The sequence below is a fragment of the Exophiala spinifera genome (assembly GCF_000836115.1).
Source record: "Exophiala spinifera strain CBS 89968 unplaced genomic scaffold supercont1.5, whole genome shotgun sequence".
Taxonomy (NCBI): Eukaryota; Fungi; Ascomycota; class Eurotiomycetes; order Chaetothyriales; family Herpotrichiellaceae; genus Exophiala; species Exophiala spinifera.
Genome location: NW_015622517.1, coordinates 241,271 through 260,271, shown reverse-complemented (window position 1 = coordinate 260,271; position 19,001 = coordinate 241,271). Strand labels below are relative to the sequence as shown.

Sequence of the window (19,001 nt, the reverse complement as noted above, 5' to 3'; positions counted from 1 at the left end):
TACGCCAGCTCATGCTTCCGTGCATACACAAAAGGGTACCGTAAGCTTTTGCAGCAGTTAGCAGATCAGGCATGATGCATCTGTAGTGGCAAAGCTATTCTGATGACAAGCATTGTCATCGAATGTTCATTGACCCTCAGAAAGATCTTGCAGAAAGCCTTCTAATTGGTCTCAAGGCACTTGAGACAAAAAGGTCCTTGTGCACCTGTCTCGTAGCTGTTGCACAGTGTCATAGCTGATCGGACCGACTCAATTCCTGCCATTCCGTCCCGTCACCGTCTTACAAACCACGGTCTACGACAGATCAGGCAGCATCTACAAACTCAACCCGAATATCAGAGGACCAGAACAACTCTGACGTGATCAACACTAGTTAGCGGGATTGCTGAACAGGTAGGCCATGTTTTGGGCCCCAGTTTTCCACTGACCATAGCATACCGAGTTTGCCTTGTCGAGAAGGGGACAACGCCAACGGCAAAGAGTTCGCAAAGCCGGTTCCACAGTGGAGTACATTGGTACGTTTGTGGATTGCAGAATTCCTGGCGGATAATCCGACACCAACGTCAACCTCGGCCGTCGAGATGGAACCAGGCACCATGAACATACAAAGCATCAATTTCTGTAGCACGAGTTTCGCCTCCGAATGCGAGCTGATGTAATAACAGCTAAAATTACTAATTCCAGACGCACCATTTGGACCGAAATTCGTCCGTCTCAACCGGGGTTCCGCAGTGCAGTGTTGTGAAAAGATCAAAAGGGCTGTTCTGGATCGTCAGGTCACTGTCTCCAATAGGCGGGCAGTCAAAGGATCGAGGCCATAACAGCTATTCTGTACACTACTACGATACCATGTCAAACACTTCTATTCTCTTCTTCCCTGGCTCATATTGTCTGACGAGCCTCTACCAACCACTCCTCGATGCGGTCACTGAAGCGGGGTATGAGATCAAGGCCATTCATCCACCGACAGTAGGGCCGAGAAGTCGACAAGGTTATGCACATAAAGCACCTTCCATGTACGACGACGCTTCGGTCCTTGCACGGGAGGTTGAACAGTTGGCTGATGAGGGCAAGGATGTGATAATCGTCGGCCACTCTTATGGTGGAGTCCCAATGACCCAAGCGTCAAAAGGCCTGGGCAAAGAGGAGAGGAAGGCACAGGGCAAGCCTGGAGGCATCGTACGGCTTGGCTATATGACCGCCATCGTCCCAGAACATGGGCAGTCAGCTCGTGGAGCCATAAGCGTAGTCCCAGCCGAGGGACATCCTCGCATAGAGGTCGATGTAAGCCTTTCTCACCTTTCCGCTTTCTCCTTCCCCCGTACGCGCGCCTTTCGTGCTGTCTTCCACTTTTTTCTATTGTTATTTAGTTCGAGACTCTCACTCATGTCCTCATGCTCTCAGGAACATGGCTGGATGCTGATGGCCGATCCTGCGGGGACTGCGAGCCTCATCCTTCAGCATCTGCCGCCTGACGAGGGGACAGCTATAGTCAGTGATTTTGCAAAGCACTCCGCCCAAAGCTTCCTAGACCCGGTGACATACACAGGGTACAAGGACATTCCTGTCTCGTACTTGCTCTGCGAGGAAGATCTGGTCGGACCTCCCGATCTGCAGAGATCGTGGATTGAAATGATCGAACGAGAAAGTGGCCGAAAAGTTCATGTCACAGCTGTGCAAACAGGCCACATGGTCAACGTGACGGCCGAAAAGGAGGCCGTTGACTGGGTCCTTCAATTGGCAAAGATGGCTGATGCGTAGAAGCCGAGTCAGGATCGTCCAATACCGCTCTTGATCCGTAGAAGAACGAAACACCTTTCGTTAGCATGTCCCGATTGCTTTCGACTCCTGTATGTGGTCTCCATGGACTTAAATTCTCAGATCATCGTTGACCGGTCAAGGAGATATGAAGGCGCTGTTGCGTTGCCTATCTTTTTTTCTATCTTAGTAATGGCTTAGAAAGATACATCAACAGAGGGCGTGATGTCAGAGAATAAAGAGAGCCTTGTGGACAGGAGAAGCAGATATAACTTTGGCCCCGAGCACTCCAAATCTATGTCCAATCATTTCTCAATGTGGCTGGTAGCCTCCACCGTCTGCGCAAACCACCCTTGAAGGCGCTCCGCATCACGCACGCGGAAACCAATCTTGAAAGGCTTCGGCTCTATGGACAACCCTGTAGGGTTGGCATTGCACTCGAGAGGGCCCGTCAAGACCGGCCGCTGCGTGGGATCCTTGGCCGGCAAGACTTCCAGTGCAATAAACATGCGTATAAATGTAATGTACATCTCCCTGTACGCCAAGTGCGAGCCAGTACACATGCGTGAGCCTGCCCCAAAGGCAAAGTGTTGGGTCCCTGAGCCTTCCGCGACGTCTAGAAAACGTTCAGGTCTGAACTCTTCGGGGCACTGGAAGTGGTCCGCGTCGTAGTCGGCCGCCCACGCATTCTTTGAGGGTATGGTCAGTCAACCACTCAATTACGTTAAGAAACAGGTCCAAAAAAAAAGCGAGGAGGGGGGGAAGTCATCCTGCTGGGGGTAGTGGGGTGTTCTTACCATAAGGAACGTTGTGCCAGCAGGGATTGTTGCCCCTTGGTATACGACATCCTTGATGCTAACCCGTGGAAGAGACATAGGGATGACCGTCCAGAAGCGAAGGACTTCTTTGCAAAATGCCATCACGTAGGTACACTTCTCTTCCACGAGACACTTTCCCCAGGCGTCTCCGTCCGGATAGACGCTGTTGATGTCGTCGAGAAGCTTTTTCTGCAGTGAGGCTCCCTGGGATCCCGAGAGTATGGCAGTGCCGAGCAGCATGCAGGCCGGAGTGGTATCTAGGCCTCCAGCGATCATCGTTACACAGATCGATTTGATCTCCGCTATATTCAATTTAGAGTCAGCGAATGGTTTCGTAATACAACTTTGCTTTCGTCGGTTAAAGCAGACGAAATGACCAAGAATCAGGACTCGTACCATGATTTAGCTTGCATTCAGGATCCTGCAGGATGTTCCCAGTGATACATGAGACCTTAGAGCCATTGGCTATCTTTTCCTTCAATTTTTGCAAGAGGTATTCCAGGTAGACATCTCGCCGGTGTCTAAGGTCAGATGCTTGGTTCGACCGTGTAGAGAAGACTCTCAACAGCGGAACAAAATCTTGCCAATTATTGCTGGTGCTTCTGAGGGTACTGATGCCACGTTCAACACTGATAATCTCTCGCAAGAGATCGTTGTCAACCGAGCCGCCAATGCGAAATCCATAGCCGAGAGTCAAGCTCAAGTTGAGTGCCAGCCGTTGAAAGAGGGGATACGGGTCGAGGTCGACTTGATCCTTGCTTCCTTCGATATGGTCCACAAGTTCTTTGATGCTGGCATATGATTCCAGGTCGACAAATGGCATGTAAGACACAACGGACGGTCTGTTCAGTGCAGTGGCGGCCGCTTTGCGTCGTCTCTTGCAAGATTCATCCCACGGGGACGTGCCAATGGTGAATCCTTGCGACGAAGATAGCACATTGTGAAAGGTGTGCAATGTCGGCCGAGATATGAGGCTTGACTGGTTACTGACCCAGAGTTGCCGGACGGAATCGAAGCTGTTTGCAACAACGAACCTCTAGGAAGAAGGATGACCTATTAGCTGTCTTTTCAGATCTTGAGCGAAGAATCATTCCTGCTCTCACCTTGTTTCCCAACCTGATCTGGAACACCGGGCCATACTTCTTGGACAATTCCGCCAGTCGTCGGGGTTGTTCGCTCCCTAATTGGGCCAAATTTCCAAGTACAGGAAGTCCAGGTACGGAGGGCAGATGTTTAATGTGTGGGACGTCCGTGGTGTCGAATATCAATATCAATACTACCCCTAGCAGAAATACCAGCCCGGCAACTGTCACAACCCACACGAAGGACAGGTTCAGAAGCTCACCGACCCTCGCCAATGGGTGGAGTTTTCCCACTGCAACAGGCAGCAGGTCTGTTATGCTACGCCCCATTTTCGATAAAGCTGAGAGTATACGGGCACAGATCCAGCTCATCTCGCTGCCTTCTGCTTCTGTCGGACAGCAATATACCATCTTTTGAATACTCCCAACCTCGGCTCTTTCACAAGGACATTAGATAATTCAACCACAGATTGCTATTCGCTTCTGTCCCTGCCCTGCCGGGACATCCGCCGGCATCTTTGAACGAGGAAGTCAAGTGGCGGGCCGCACGAGGCTTTACCTCCGCGACTGCTGTCGTCACAAGACATACCACGATGGCTTTCAGCGGAATACTCAAATCAGTGGAATACTCAAGTCCTTGCGAAGGTCAGATTTGTTAGGATTACAAACATCTTACAGAGAAGCGTCGTGTTCAATATCGCCGCTGCACGATTATGGTATTTGCATCTGAATCACCCTTCAAGGTTATGTTCCGGCCCATGATAGCCCGATTTTGTCTAAGCTGCGTTGCATTTCTACATCCATGACCTTTTAATTGATGGCAAGATCGTTCCTGAGCATTCGCCAAAACCTACTATGTTCGAATCGTCGTCACCGCACCATCCTCGAATGACCACACTGTCTCCATCCTCCAAGAAAGTTCGGCGGATCGTCGCAGATAGATCGTAGCTATTCTTGCCTCCGTTGGAGGCTTCGAGTAAAGAGCCCAAAGTCCCCGGTTCTGGACCACTGATGGTCCCTGAACCTACCAGGTCACCAACCTCCAAAGGACAGCCGCCCACTGTATGATGAGCGAGCATTTGTGCGAAGGAAAACACGAGATTCCGACCATTCGTGCGTGACAAAATTGCAGACTCGCCGTTGGGGGCTGTGTTCATATTCATTACTTTTACGATTCAGTCCAATGGGAGTTTCAACGTACCTCTCAGCTCGACCTCCAGATTAACATCATAAACATTCTGTTCGCGGGTCTCCTGCAAATATGGATGTAACTTTGTTTCGTTTGGTATCCCCTCAACGTGAAATGGCTCAAGAGCATCTTTCAATATGACCCAGGGACTGATAGTCGACGCAAATGTTTTGGCATTAAAAGGTCCCAGAGGCACCGCTTCCCATTGCTGTATATCTCGGGCTGACCAATCGTTCAAGATAACAAAGCCAAAGATGTGTTTCTCTGCCTCATTGACATCGATTGGTTCGCCTAGGTCATTTCCTTTACATAGTAACGCCCCCAGCTCGAGCTCAATGTCCAATTTTCGGCATGGGCCAAAGCTGGGCAGCGTGTCCGGCGGTTGCAAGAATTGACCCAGCGGTCGGTGTACATCAGTGCCTGAAACGACCACTGACGACGCTCGTGAGTTGTAAGCCACCGGAAGGTGAAGATAGTTCGGTTGTAAGGCTTTAGCAGGATCTCGGAATATACAGCCACAGTTGTATGCATGATTTTTTCCGACAAAGAAGTCGGTGTAGCCTCCAATCTTCATGGGGAGATGCATCTCGACCTGGTCTTGCTGGAAAAGACATGCATTTTGAGCCTCGACATTGTCTTTCAGCAGGGCAGGAAACGAAGTTTTCTCTGCGAAAATATCCTGCAAATATCGGCGGACTCTCCTGTGAACTTCCTGGCCCAGTGCAGCGAAGTCATTGAGTGCAGGACTTGAAAAGGTTGCAATTTGGCTGGGAGTGAAGTCTTCAAGTCCAACGAAGCCCTGATGATTCGCAAACTCATGTAGATCCAGGACGAGGCTCCCAATTGCAACTGCTGCATGCCTTTCATCACCAGATCGTGGAGTCGTAACAATACCAAATGGTATGTTGGCCAGCGAGAAATGTGTCCCTTTGGGGATATCCAACCAACTGCTTGCTCCCATCCTGATGATTTTCGTAGCAGACTTACCCTGACGGAACCACATCCTTCTTTTCCACTGTTCATGTTTTATCGCTGGACATTCAATGGTTCGACCTAGCCTGAAGCTCTGGCAATCGCGAACCATTCGTGCGGGTTTTCCGGCGGATGTCGTCCTCCATCCCTATATACCGCGGAAATGCTTCCGAAGTGTCTACAAGCCGCCCCCCAATGTCCACCATATGCTCCCTAATGACAATGTGGATGACAAACACGCAAGTGTTGTACAGTTCCGCCAGGTGATGTGTAGTCCTTCTACAAGACTGAGTAAAGAAGTCAAAGTGCAGCGCGGTTTACGCCGCGGAAGCATCTCAGCGATCGCGGTTCTAGAGAAGTTGACCAGGAAAGATGCCATACACGAACTTTGAGATTCCAGAGAAATATACGTATCAGACTGGGTTCTTGGCCAATCTGGAGTAGGTGCATTACCATATTGACACACCGACGCTAACTCTGCGTTTAGAACGGAAGCGATCGTGGGAGCATTGCCTATCGGCCAGAACTCACCTCAGAAATGTCCCTACGGCCTGTATGCTGAGAAGATCTCAGGCACTGCCTTCACGGCCCCCCGATGGGAAAACCAGCAGACATGGGTATATCGCATCATACCCTCGGCGTCTCATGCGACATTCGCTCCTGTGTCTACTGATAACAGTCTGGAGACAAAGTTCAACTACATTCCTGATCAACTTCGATGGGATCCTTTTGACGTCAATGCCGATGTGGACTGGATCCGTGGCCTCAACGTCGTTGCTGGGGCCGGGGATCCTGCCTTGAAAAACGGCGTCGCATATTATATCTATGGTGCCACCCGGTCGATGGCTGATAAAACCGCTTTCTATGATGCTGATGGCGACATGCTGATCGTGCCGCAACAAGGTGCGCTTGATATTCAGACCGAGATGGGCCGTCTTCTTGTCAGACCGAACGAAATCTGTGTCTTACCCCGTGGGATAAGATACCGCGTGGATCTTGTGAACGAGCAGCCTATCAGGGGATATGTCCTGGAGATCTATAATGGCCACTTTCAGCTTCCTGAGCTTGGACCCATAGGATCAAATTGTTTGGCCAACGCACGGGATTTTCAAATACCTGTCGCCGCGTACAGCCACGATACCAAGTCGGAGTGGTTGGTTTACAACAAATTCCGGGGCCAACTCTTCCGGGGGAGGCAGAATCATACGCCATTTGACGTAGTTGCTTGGGAAGGAAGATATTATCCTTACAAATACGATCTGGGTCGATTCAACACCATCGGCACGATCTCATACGATCACCCAGACCCGTCTTTGAACACTGTGCTCACCGCCACCTCCAACGCACATCCCGGCACAGCTATCGCAGACTTTGTCATTTTTCCGCCACGTTGGCTCGTTGCCGAAGATACGTTTCGGCCTCCATCGTACCATCGGAACTGTATGAGCGAGTTCATGGGCCTGATACAAGGTTCTTACATCGCCAAAGAGGGCGGTAAAGGAGGCTTCCAAGCAGCTGGGGCCAGCTTACATAATTGCATGAGTAGCCACGGCCCGGATAGGGCAGCCTTCGACAAGGCCTCTAACGAGAAGCTTGTGCCTGTCAAAGTCGGCGTAGGAAGTATGGCTTTCATGTTCGAGAGTTGTTATATGGTCGGGATCACCGACTGGGGTTTGACCAAGTGTGCGAAACGACAGCCAAACTATTCCGAGGAGAGCTGGGGAGAATTGCAGGATCAATTCTGTCCGCCGCCTGAGCACAGCCTATGAAATCTGATGAATTAATTCCTTGTTAGAAGAGAAGTCAAAGCTAGGAAGATAGTCTGCTCTGTAGCCTATGGCGAGGGGGAAGAAAGATATTGGACTTCGGACGAACACTCTCTGAGAACTATTTGTTGCTTGTTATCAATACGGGTCATCCCCAGCTATCTCGTTAGAACGTGCATCGTCCAAGCGTCCAGGCCTGCGGCCTTAAGCCCGCGTCCCGTTTTTTCCTCGGCTCTTTCAAAGCCATGAGGGCACCAGTTCGCTCCATCTTTTACACCTCTTACTGCCCTACCATACCGGTTATTGCTTTGCACGCCGCTCAGCCCGATGGCAATGACTTTCTTTTACCTTTGATGGCTACCCACAGACTGTGATCTATACCAAATCTCATATCAAGCATCGGTCCTAGGCTGCATCCGCCGAAGAATGCTGCAAAGCGTCAAGCCCAAGCGCGCAAGGGCGCTTCAGGCCTGTGAGGTATGTCGAACCAGGAAAAACCGCTGCAGCGAGGACCAGCCGTGCACATATTGCGTGGGTAAGAACTCCGTGGCGTCTGACTTCATTGCATAGCCAGCTCACGCAGATAATCAGATCATGGCTTAGAATGCACGTATTCTCGTCTGAACCGTGACCGGCGACCACGAGTACGGCAAGTGACTGTTCTTCGACCGCGCATGGAATCTGCCTGACCATCTACACAGAACAATAATGCAGATCGAGTCACAGAGGATTGATCCTGACTCTCCGCGGCTCCATCGATCTCCCATCATAGAATCCGAGCAGAACAACGTTAAATCTTGGTCAAATGCTCTGAGCCATGCAGAGCCCGTCGAACGAACTTCTACTCACCAGCCGCGTCTTCTACAGATTGACGAATCCCGGAATCAGCCTGATTTGTCTTCTATGAATATTGGCAGTGCTACTGGGGTCTCTACCACGCCACAAAGGGCAGCCCCGGACGTTATGGATACGAATTTGCACACGAGCAACCTCGAATTCTACGGATCATCATCGTCCGTGGCTTTCCTTCGTCACATGGAAATGCTATCCAACAGCCAGAATACAGACTCTGTAGGCGGACAGCCCAGGTGTTCATTAGCTTCACTCCTGCACAACACAGAATTTTGCCCGGATACACCGCACAACCGACAGGAAGCACAAGAGGCAAGTACAAACTCTGACCGATTCCACTTCCGTGTTGCGAGACGATTTTTGGATTCCTACTTCTCCAATATTCACCGTATCCAACCTATTTTCGAAGAGGAAGCCTTTCTGAGTCGTTGCGAAGACCTCTGGTTCAACACCCCCGAGAAGCAATCATTGTCTTTCGTTGCTCTTTACTATGCGACGTTGAGTCTGGGCAGCCTTGTCATGACTTTTGAAACACCAGAGGTTGCTGGAGCCGATCGGTTTACTTGGAGTCGAAGGCTGTTCAGCAGAGCGCTCGCCATCGTAACACGACTCGGCACAGCGACGGACATAGAGATGGTCCAGTGCTTCTACATGATGGTAAGGAATCACTGTATACGTGTCGAAGCTTCGGACTAACGCCAATCTCACCAAGAGCAAGATATATCAGCACGAACTCAACCCTCATGGTATGCTGGGCTTCACTTTGTTCTGCAACTTCACTGATGTGGTTCGTTAGTGGCATATCTATACTCAGGTCAAGCGGCAAGAACTTCGTTAGCGATCGGAATCAATCGACGACCAATCATCCCGGACGTAACTGATCCGAGGGCTACGATGACGGCATCCAAAACATGGTGGTATGTTAACTCGAGACTCGGAATCTCGAATGATCGCTCGCTGATATTGGCCAGGGCTGTATATTGTCTCGACATGTATGGAAAAAGAAAATCACTTCCAGGACTAGCTGAGCACTGACTTCATAAAGACAGACAAGTTTTGCACTGGGCCGACCCGACAGCCTCGGACCTGACGAATATCATACACAAGATCTTCCCGCCAGATCGGTGGAAGAAACACGTTCGAGCACCAGCGCCCTAGACATTGTTACCTGCATGGTTGATCTCTCAAGGATCATGCGAAAAGTAGCACTCGCTCTGTACACGGTCCCCTGCGAGATGGAAGAGAAGCTCCAGCGAGCAGAGACACTGGATGCTAGCTTATGTAGTTGGCATGAGCAAATCCCGGCCTACCTTCGCGTCGACCACAGCCTTTTTCCACCCCAATCTCTGAAGCCAAGCGGTCTCGCCAGCTGTAGCAAGAAACAGTCCATCGTGCTCCAGCTTCGTAAGTATCAAGACCTCTCATGCACGGCACATGTGCCTTCTGATGCGTATAGGCTACCTGAACTTGCGCATGATCGTCCACGCCGCATTCATGACTCAAGCAGACAACGGCGCGTCGGGCGACGCCATGCCGGTGCGAGAATATCAGCTCAAGTGTCTGGAGGCTGCAGAAAGTACAATCGACCTAATATACAACACATTCCTGAACGACAGTTTCTTTCAGACATGGTACGCATCAATTCTCCGCAACCCGGATGCAGCTCAAGAGTTGAGGTCTTTCCATGTACGAGCCTGTCACTGATTGGTCTTGTTGTCAGGTGGTACAACGCTACGTATACGTTGTTTGCTGTCAGTATTCTGCTCGCGGCTGTCTTCCAGCAACTTGCGACCAGTCAGCATGCACTCGACAACCTCTTCGTTCATATTGACCGTGCCATACTGATCCTACAAGCTATGGACGAGTGCCTGGTTGCTAGAACCGCGACAGCAATCATCAAGCGCTCCCTTGCTCGTGCGAAAAAGGCTCCGCAGCCGGCATTAAACGCGGTACGGGGTTCATCAACACGCGGTGCGGATCCTAGTAACGGCGAACTGCCTCCGCCGTCATCTTTTGGGCAAACCCAAGGGACTGGAAGCGTCGAATCACTGTTGCAGCCTTATCCGACAGCGGGAGCTTTCGAAGAGGATACCATGGACGATATCGATTGGCTCGATAGCTTTCAATTCGACGACAGCCAACAGACTTTATTCTGGACACGATGGGCACAAGAGCTTGATGTTTTGGGAACATGAAAGAAGAGATCATTGACAAACAGCCTCTGTGTCTTTAGTTGGTGGTCTACAGGTCTCCCACTGAAACCTTTCCTATCGTCGTCCAGCACGTCTTTCCCCTCTCGGCACTCCCTACTTGGAAGGCTGACCTGTAGCCAAGGATACCACGATCGAGGATGGGTGTTCTGCTCCGGAGTATATGACGTGCTTCCCACGGTTGCGATTCTCGCCTGCGCGATACAACTGCGGAAACTCTGGCAATGTCACCTCATGACCCTTAATTTCTAGCCGCATGGACTCCCCTGGCTGGAAAATAATTCCAGAGGGCCATAACGGAATGTCAAGGCACACGATTTGACCTGGAGGGATCTTTTCCTCCTTGTCGTGCGCATGGTAGGCAACTGCGGGAGCAAGCATAGCATTTTGCTCTGCAGAGATGCTTGGATCGGTGCTCAGCTGGCGATGTGAGGCTCGAAGTCTGCCATTGGGCCCGAGGTACTTGAAGATATTAAGATCCGGGACGTCGTCAGGGGTGGTTCCTGTGGGGAGACTTTCGAGGGGAATGTTGATGTGCTTCAAGGGCTGTCCGTCGGCATCCAATTTGCGAACGATTACGTAGACATCAAGGTCGTCCGTCTCGGCGCAAGAAACGTATAATCTAGCTTGGGAAAACCCGATCAGTTCGGTATATTCTCTGAATGTGAAAGTGAAGTGTGCGCCATCGTCGTCCCAGGAGTCAGAGGTGTAGCTTGATGTTGAAGGCTCGGCGGGTGGACCGCTCTCGTCCAGAGCTGCAAATTTGCTATTCAAGTAGAAAGTTCTGTGCTTGACATAGGAAGGTGGATAGACAGCCTCAGGGCGATCCACGACCGAAGGGATGTTGAAACCGAGCAAGCTGTGCCGGACCCTGGGTGTTGACTCCCAGCCATTGTCTTTCCCGTAGAGGTAGCGGTCGAAGAACTTTTGGAGATCGTCGTTTGCCGATTTTTGATAAAGGTCATACCACTCTTGCGTATGGTGAATTCGAAGCCTGTTGCAAGTTCAGGGGTATTCGTGGGCAGCAGCCACTGGGACTTGGACGAAGAACTAACCATTTATCTTTTGTCGATGAGAACAAGAAACCCTTGATTGAGCCCAAAGTGTGTATACCACTCGAGAAGCTGGCCAGGGCGTATACAGGGACTTTGATTTGAGTAAGTTTGGCGCGTTTATCCGCCCAGTATTCATTGAAGAGCGGATACTTGCGAATCATCGCTCCGAGATCTTCACGACTCTTCTTGCCTGTTATTATTTCGAGGAAGCCTTGTTAGTTGGGTAGTTAGGGGGAAAGGCTTTCGGACATGTCTTACCGCAGTAGCCCTCGCCCCGATAGTCTACGAATGAAGGGTTTGGAATGCCTCCTCTGCCGATCATCTCGTTGTAGTTGTCAGCTAAACCCTCCCAAGGAGCAATAGCTTTCAGATGAGGCGGTCTTTCGGCCGCAATGAACCTGTGCGGTGTGAGAGTGAGTCCATGAACCCGGCAGGTAGAGCTATCGCCGCAGGTGGATATCTACCACTGAGAGATTCCGAGCCACGAATTGCCAGCAAAGGCAACGGCGCCATTGCACCAAGAGTGTGAAGCAATGAATTCGACAGTATCGTATCCATCTCGACCTTCCTGGATCGTCGTGCATGATTAGAATTGACGCTGACCATCTGCAGGTTATCAGGTTTATACTCACTTGCGTTCCTTGGGCAACCTGATCTCCTTCCGAATCAAAGGTGCCGCGAGGGTCGACATTGACGATCGCGTAGCCTCGTGGACACCATTCGGCAGGATCTGGAGCCTCAAACTTCTCAAGGTCACTCGTCCAGTCTTTTGGAATCCCAGCCCGCCAGGGGACACGATCAAGACTCTGAAAGCCTGTGGGGAGCTTAGCGCGATTTCCAAGAGATCATGAACGGCCGAAAGACATACCGTTACCTTGTTTCCCGTACGGACTCCACGCCACAATAGCTGCGACTGGCGTGCTGTCCGAAGAGGGGGGTCGAAAGACGTCCATATAGATCTTACACCCATCTCGCAGAATAACGGCCACATCCCTTTCGAAGATCAGGTCACTGTCCAGAGGGCGACGACCTGGCTCTTTCCGCCATCCCTTCGGAAGCACTTCCTTGGAGGGACCGAAATCCTTCCAGCGCGTGCTAAAGTCTCGGTTCGCTGGTCTGAAAGCGACCTCGATGCCACCGACGCAGAACTTGGTCGCCATGACTAGAGGTCCTGAAACTAGACTTTGTCGAATATCAATCAGCCTTACTTAGCCTTGCTTAGCCTTGTCTAGCCTTAATTGATGTGGCATCGCGCTGCTCCTGGTATGTAGACCTTTTAAAAGCCGACTACTCTCCGAAGGACAAGAAAAGCGCTTACTAATTATGAGCCAGCAGCTTAGACTGACAATCAATATGTTCAAGAGATGGGCTCCTCTACTCCGCCTCCGCCTCATCTCCACCCACTTTGTGTAGGCGGAATTCCCGGCGGCATCAACATAGCCGGCGGATGCTCGTAAAAAGATCAACAACCTCGGACGGCGTCGTTCCTGCTCCGAGTACCTTACCGTAATCGTTCAGGACGGGTGCAAGCGAACATTTGGCTTGTCATGGGCTGCGATGATTCCCTCGACTATGTCCATCATGGCACTTGGGCGCTGGGGTGGCTGAAGAACCTCACTTGGCAGTCTGGAATCTCCTGATCTATCTGACGGCATTTCCGGTAGAGCTCATGAGGTCCATATGAACAAGGGGGAAAGTGTGAGAATCTGGGGTAATCCATGGGGGAAGTGCCACTTGGATATCCAGCTTACGCCTATATAGATACATACCACCCCCCGTCTTCTAGAGACCGGTCAATCTACCTTTTCATCGTGCAGGCTTTGACAGAAAGGCAGATGGTTTTGGAATTTTCAAGAGTGTAGGATACGCAGTCACGACAGGTTTCTATCAGAAAAGCCAGTTGCGCCAGGAATATCAGCCACCTTGTCGACATGGCCTCGGGAGTTGAAGAGCCCGAGAGGCCACCGCGGGTTGCTGGACATGAAGTCGAAGAGAAACCATGTACTTCTGAGCAACAGATCGAGATCCTACATTCCTCACAGAAAAATCTCAACTACGATGAGGCTGACCAAGAGCCTGTCCTCCACGCCCGAACTTGGATCGCGCTCGGTGCGATGGTCATGTTGAACATGGTTCAACTTATTGCGCTGAATGGCCCACCAGTATTTGTCAGTGAATGAGTCGCTCTCTATCGAGAAAGGGAAAGATTCCATGCTAACCAAGACTCTTATGTAGCTTGGAACAATCGCAGCTGAATTTGGTCAGCAAGATCTCCAGTCATGGGTTCCCAATTCCCTTTCGCTGGTCCAAGCGGTCCTTGGACCTGTGATATCTTCTGGATCAGATATGTTCCAAGCTCGCAAGACGCTGCTCGTTGGGTCATGTCTCATAGCGGTTGTTGGTGCTGCTATCGTCCCTCGGTCTCAATCACTGTACCAGGTCATTGCTGGTCAATCTTTGATTGGAGTAGGGTTCGCGTCGGTCCCCCTGGCTTACTGTGTACCGAGCGAGATCGTCCCCCGCAAATGGCGGCCAAGTAAGTAGCTCTGTCGACGCGGATGGGAACTTAAGCTGATCTTGTCAAAAGTGGTACAGGCTTCTATGCAAATTGGCGGCTTTGCAGGGGCAATGATCGCCCCAGTCATCCTCGGCGAGTTTCTGCAAGCCGACAGCGTAGGAGGATGGCGGAATTTCTACGTATACATACAAGAACATTATCCTATTCTCTGATCCACCATACTAACGTCCTTCGCAGTGGGTACAAATGAGTCTCTGGGCATTAACTACCATTGGCATTTTCGCCGGCTATCGGCCTCCTAAGAGACATACAAGGCTTGACCATCTTTCTGCATGGCAAAAACTCGGCATGATGGACTGGATCGGCTCCTTCTTGGTCACCGCTGGTCTCACACTGTTCCTGACGGGCCTGAGTCTAGGAGGCGGTTTGTACGCCTGGACGAACGCAAGAGTGCTGTCAACGCTCATCATAGGGGGTGCCCTCCTAGTCGCATTTGGTTTGTTTGAGTGGCTCGGTACGAAAACCGGCATCTTCACGCACGAACTTTTCACTGGACCAAATGGTGCTGGCAGGACGGCATGGATATCTGTACTTCTCATCTTCATTGAAGGATTTGTCGCCGCCTCATTCGTCATTTTCTATCCAGTCATGTAAGCGGTCTCGTCCCTTTTTCCGGCCCTTCCCTTATTGACCACAACTTTAATAGGACCGAGTTGCTCTTCACAACCGAGCCCATGAAGGTTGTAGCCCGTCAGGAAGGCTTTTACGTCGGCTGCTTCATCGGAAGCGCCGTATTTGGCTATCTCAGTAGCAAGCTGCGCAGCGTACGGGAGGGAACTGCTGTTGGATACCTACTCTTGACCGGAGGGTTGGTCGGCTTCGCTACGATCCAACCCGGTGATTCGGTCAATGCGATAGCTTTCGCCGTCCTCTCGGGGTTGGGATTGGGGGTGATCCTTGCTCTGGTTATCAGCGCCATACAGCTTTGCACTCCGCACCATCTCATTGCGACTTCTACAGCCGTTCTCACGACGACTCGTGCTCTCGCTCTGACAGTGGGTGTCTCGGTGTACTCTGCAGTCTTCACCGATGCTATCGACAAGAAGACCCCTGCCATGATAGCCTCAGCCGCCGCGAAAAACGGGGTTCCTGTGACCTCAATCCCAGAGTTCGTCGAGGCGTTCCTTGGCAAAGACAGCAACGCGCTGGGCAAAATATCTGGGGTTACACCATCGGTCCTCGCTGCTTGCGCTGTTGCTGTGAAGCATGCGTCGGCCGATTCTCTCCGTCTTGTCTTCATCATTGCGGCCCCAGTGTCAGCACTGGCAGTATTGCTGTGCTACTTCATGGCTGACCTACGAACATTGATGGATTATCGCGTCGATGCTCCCTTGGAAGAATTGCATGCGAAACAACATGACGGTGAAGATGATGGCCATAAGGCGGTATGAGAGCTCACTTGTTCTTGGGTGAGCAGGAGCCTATTGATCGAGACTCCTGATCAGAGAGAATGCACACCACACTGAACAGTTGAAGCATCAGTTTTTTTTTGGTAAAAACAGAGGCATTATCGAGAGGAGCGATGGGGGTCAAACTTTGTGCGAGAAAGTACCCATTGCTGTCAGGAACGCACGATATAAAGGGACGCTCCCTTTATCTATTCTTTCCTCAGACGTGTCCTCCTTGATGCTAGACCAGCTAGTTAGTTGCCGAATCCTTTCAAGCTCAAAGTTGACATTGAGTAATTGACATGAGTAGACACAGCCCGAGTGTTCACTCGCCGCGAGCCTTCACTCAGCCCGACCTCCCACCCATCTGAGCATCTATCCCACCCTCCGTCCAGCACGCGGGTTACTCAACTATCTCGTGAAAAGGTGCTGATGCTGTCGTATGCATGCACACCAATCGTCGACACATATCTGTAATCGGACATGATTAGGCCTCCTCGGGATGCCTCTCTCGGCATCTAGAATCTCGTTAACCAGCACCCAGGCAAAGGCCCCGACAATATGGGCTAATTAGCTGGGAATATGTCTCGCCGTCATGGGCTAGTAAATCCTATGGGCTATGTAGAACCGGGAGGATAAGGGTAATTGTGCGGCGCCGCCTCGGTGTAGCTGTTGGTGCAATCGGATCTCCACCCTGGCATGGAGGGCTTGCTGGAGAAATTTGGAAAGGGAATGGAATGAAATGATCCTGCTGGAGAGTATGATTGACCAGCCCATCAAGATCTGTGTAGACAGCTCTCTTTCCACCAGGAGGGTCTGCTTTGATAGGGATGATCTGCTGAAAAATGGGTAAGACAAGGCTGTTTACCCTGAGGTTCCTACGAGGAACTTCCACACCTCTCTGCTCGGCCATGTCCTGGCAAGAATGGTGCCGCAGCATTGCATCAGGAGCTTGAACCCACCCCAGTGTTGATATGAGTGACTATCAGGTGGAGGGCTCTACTGCCGTCCGAATCCGGGGTGGGATGCGAACAAGGTTTTAGTCATCTTCACGGGGCGTCATCCCGAAGCTCCGAGACAAGCTGCGGCCTCAGCGTCTACAGTACATGATCTGTACTGCGTACTACACAGGCTGTAACTTGGTCTCGTAGTCTGTTTACACCTAATACACCGAGACATTCTGTCTTAATCAGCACACAGTACATCTCTTCCATCTTGTCCTTTCGGAGCGTCCTGTCTCTCTAGTTGTCAATCTCGGCGCCGAATTACGTCCTCTACTTCTGTTATCGCTCCACGTACCGAGCAAGTACGAGTACCGCAGGCGCCGCACCATCATTCTGCGATACACCACAACACCTTGAATGATCGAAGCCCACTAATCACCTTACCTATCACGCTCTCCCCGCTCACTATGTCGACAAAACGTATTGAAAAATGGGAAATCGATCGCTACTGGGAGATCTTCTCGTCCCTGGTCACACCGCCAGCAACTCCATCTTCGCACCTGACCAATGCTGCTGCGGCGGCGGTCCTCCGCAACTCGCATCTTCGTGATGACCAACTTGAACGTGTGTGGGATCTGGCGGACGTCGACGGTGACGGAGAACTTGACTTCGAAGAATTCTGCGTCGCCATGCGCCTCATCTTCGACCTGGTCAATGGCGAGTACCAGGACGTCCCCAAGAGCTTGCCAGACTGGCTCGTACCGGAGAGCAAAGCCCATCTTGTCGCCGCAAACAGGGCACTCTCGGGTGCACCTAGCGCCCAATTTGAACGAATCGAAGATGACGAAGACGACGCTGGTCTCAAAGACGGCTTCGACTGGTACATGACCCCAGGCGACAAGAGGAAGTACGAAGAGATATATAGTGCCAACAAGAATCGTCGAGGAGAGATCAGCTTCGAGTCTCTACACAGCCTTTACAGCAGCCTTGATGTGCCGGACACGGATGTGCGAAGCGCGTGGAACTTGGTCAACACGAGTGGACGGGATACCATCAGTAAGGATGCGTGTCTTGCGTTCTTGCATATCCTCAATTTCAGGCACGAGGGGTACAGGATACCTAGGACGGTGCCACCGAGTTTGAGAGCGAGTTTTGAAGGGAACAAAATTGACTATCAGATTGATAGTATGCGGAACAGACCGAATAAGTATGACGAAGACACATCGACGGGGAGAAAAGCCAAGTTTGGAGATGCGTATCTCAGCCGGATCGGTGGACGGGGAGGGTCGGCTTATCAACCTAAAGGTACGGATTTCTCGGATGTGGTCGAGGACGAGGACCTGGAAAAGGTCAGATTACTGCGGGAACTGCGAGAGCTGGAGAGCCAACATGATGCAGCCATCGCAGCATCGGCTAGACGGCGGAAACAACGAGAGGAGAACGGCTCAAGGCAGCCTGGTAAGACGAACTGGACGCTGGTCAAAAGGGAGGCCCAGCAGCTGCTTGAATATAAGCAGCGGCAGTACGTGGACCTCAACTCGGACAAAGCAAATCAGTCTGGAAACGATCTCAAAAGACTGAGAGACGACCTGGCCCTGGTTGCGGAGCAGATAGCTGGACTGGAGTCACACCTGAGGAAGCGGGAATCCGAGTTGGATAGCATTCGACGTGAGATCGAGAACGAGAAAAGCAGTAGATAGCCGGTATGGAGAAGCAAGACAGTGGTAGTGGAATGACGAGATTTGGGTCATAAGTTATAAGTTCGACTTCTGATTGAAGTCCCGCGGACAAGTGTTGTAGTACAACTGTACAGTTTCGATGGCAATGCCCAGACAACCATTTCCCTTCCCTAGCCAGCCTTCTACCGCTCAGTGCGTACTTTTCTCAGTCCATCTGTGGAGTCACCTCTCTTGAAGTTGGCTGGACACTTATTAACGCGTTTGTTCGCCAGCAACAAAGAGATCCAGACTCACCATCAGCAGCCTCCCAAGCTCTTCCTGCGCCAAAGCCGGTTCCAAACCACACCGGCCATGCTCTTCGCTTGAACAGCAATACTGAGAATATAACACCGAAAGAGAAACCAAGTCCGGACTTGATCACTGTATCTGAAATTGCACGATCCCACTATTCATCTTGTTAGCATTGCTCTTGTTGTTGACGTCGTATGCCCTGGGCCAGTTGGCGCATTGAGTATCAACACAAATGGTTGAAAGCTGTCTTCGATATATTGCCAGGCCAACCTCTTCCTGGAGCTCGTAGGATTCGTACCTTCTCATTCAAAAGTGCCTCGCTGACGGGTTTCGATCGTGGTGTAGGTAGGGGAGGAGAGGAAACGTTCTCGTCCGGCATTGTGTAAACTGGCGAATTCCAGGATCAGCTCCTCCATCAA

General features: G+C 51.2%; 9 protein-coding genes across 9 annotated transcripts; 5 read left to right on the top strand and 4 right to left on the bottom strand.

Annotated features, from left to right (window-relative positions):
* Nucleotides 1–849: 849 nt before the first annotated feature.
* Nucleotides 850–1,761, top strand: PV08_06682 (uncharacterized protein; the record flags this gene model as incomplete). The annotated part of the gene is made up of 2 exons (XM_016381015.1): nt 850–1,284; nt 1,405–1,761. 2 exons carry the CDS (start codon nt 850–852, stop codon nt 1,759–1,761), a joined length of 792 nt encoding a protein of 263 aa, XP_016234117.1.
* Nucleotides 1,762–2,063: 302 nt separating this feature from the next.
* On the bottom strand, nt 2,064–3,988 carry PV08_06681 (uncharacterized protein; the record flags this gene model as incomplete). Its single annotated transcript, XM_016381014.1, has 4 exons — nt 2,064–2,447; nt 2,556–2,878; nt 2,973–3,612; nt 3,680–3,988. The coding sequence occupies 4 exons, from the start codon at nt 3,986–3,988 to the stop codon at nt 2,064–2,066; spliced, it is 1,656 nt and encodes a 551-aa protein (XP_016234116.1).
* A 464-nt stretch (nt 3,989–4,452) lies between these two features.
* Nucleotides 4,453–5,808, bottom strand: PV08_06680 (fumarylacetoacetase; the record flags this gene model as incomplete). The annotated part of the gene is made up of 2 exons (XM_016381013.1): nt 4,453–4,805; nt 4,860–5,808. 2 exons carry the CDS (start codon nt 5,806–5,808, stop codon nt 4,453–4,455), a joined length of 1,302 nt encoding a protein of 433 aa, XP_016234115.1.
* Nucleotides 5,809–6,191: 383 nt separating this feature from the next.
* Nucleotides 6,192–7,588, top strand: PV08_06679 (homogentisate 1,2-dioxygenase; the record flags this gene model as incomplete). Its single annotated transcript, XM_016381012.1, has 2 exons — nt 6,192–6,259; nt 6,307–7,588. 2 exons carry the CDS (start codon nt 6,192–6,194, stop codon nt 7,586–7,588), a joined length of 1,350 nt encoding a protein of 449 aa, XP_016234114.1.
* A 705-nt stretch (nt 7,589–8,293) lies between these two features.
* PV08_06678 (uncharacterized protein) lies at nt 8,294–10,632 on the top strand (the record flags this gene model as incomplete). The annotated part of the gene is made up of 6 exons (XM_016381011.1): nt 8,294–9,094; nt 9,150–9,183; nt 9,234–9,358; nt 9,487–9,841; nt 9,894–10,068; nt 10,158–10,632. 6 exons carry the CDS (start codon nt 8,294–8,296, stop codon nt 10,630–10,632), a joined length of 1,965 nt encoding a protein of 654 aa, XP_016234113.1.
* Nucleotides 10,633–10,743: 111 nt separating this feature from the next.
* Nucleotides 10,744–12,862, bottom strand: PV08_06677 (uncharacterized protein; the record flags this gene model as incomplete). Its single annotated transcript, XM_016381010.1, has 6 exons — nt 10,744–11,641; nt 11,703–11,913; nt 11,961–12,100; nt 12,167–12,270; nt 12,335–12,516; nt 12,571–12,862. 6 exons carry the CDS (start codon nt 12,860–12,862, stop codon nt 10,744–10,746), a joined length of 1,827 nt encoding a protein of 608 aa, XP_016234112.1.
* A 771-nt stretch (nt 12,863–13,633) lies between these two features.
* PV08_06676 (uncharacterized protein) lies at nt 13,634–15,671 on the top strand (the record flags this gene model as incomplete). Its single annotated transcript, XM_016381009.1, has 5 exons — nt 13,634–13,870; nt 13,938–14,238; nt 14,290–14,399; nt 14,458–14,870; nt 14,927–15,671. The coding sequence occupies 5 exons, from the start codon at nt 13,634–13,636 to the stop codon at nt 15,669–15,671; spliced, it is 1,806 nt and encodes a 601-aa protein (XP_016234111.1).
* A 1,408-nt stretch (nt 15,672–17,079) lies between these two features.
* Nucleotides 17,080–18,312, top strand: PV08_06675 (uncharacterized protein; the record flags this gene model as incomplete). Its single annotated transcript, XM_016381008.1, has 1 exon — nt 17,080–18,312. The coding sequence occupies one exon, from the start codon at nt 17,080–17,082 to the stop codon at nt 18,310–18,312; it is 1,233 nt and encodes a 410-aa protein (XP_016234110.1).
* A 161-nt stretch (nt 18,313–18,473) lies between these two features.
* Nucleotides 18,474–18,961, bottom strand: PV08_06674 (uncharacterized protein; the record flags this gene model as incomplete). Its single annotated transcript, XM_016381007.1, has 3 exons — nt 18,474–18,532; nt 18,586–18,736; nt 18,881–18,961. 3 exons carry the CDS (start codon nt 18,959–18,961, stop codon nt 18,474–18,476), a joined length of 291 nt encoding a protein of 96 aa, XP_016234109.1.
* Nucleotides 18,962–19,001: the final 40 nt, after the last annotated feature.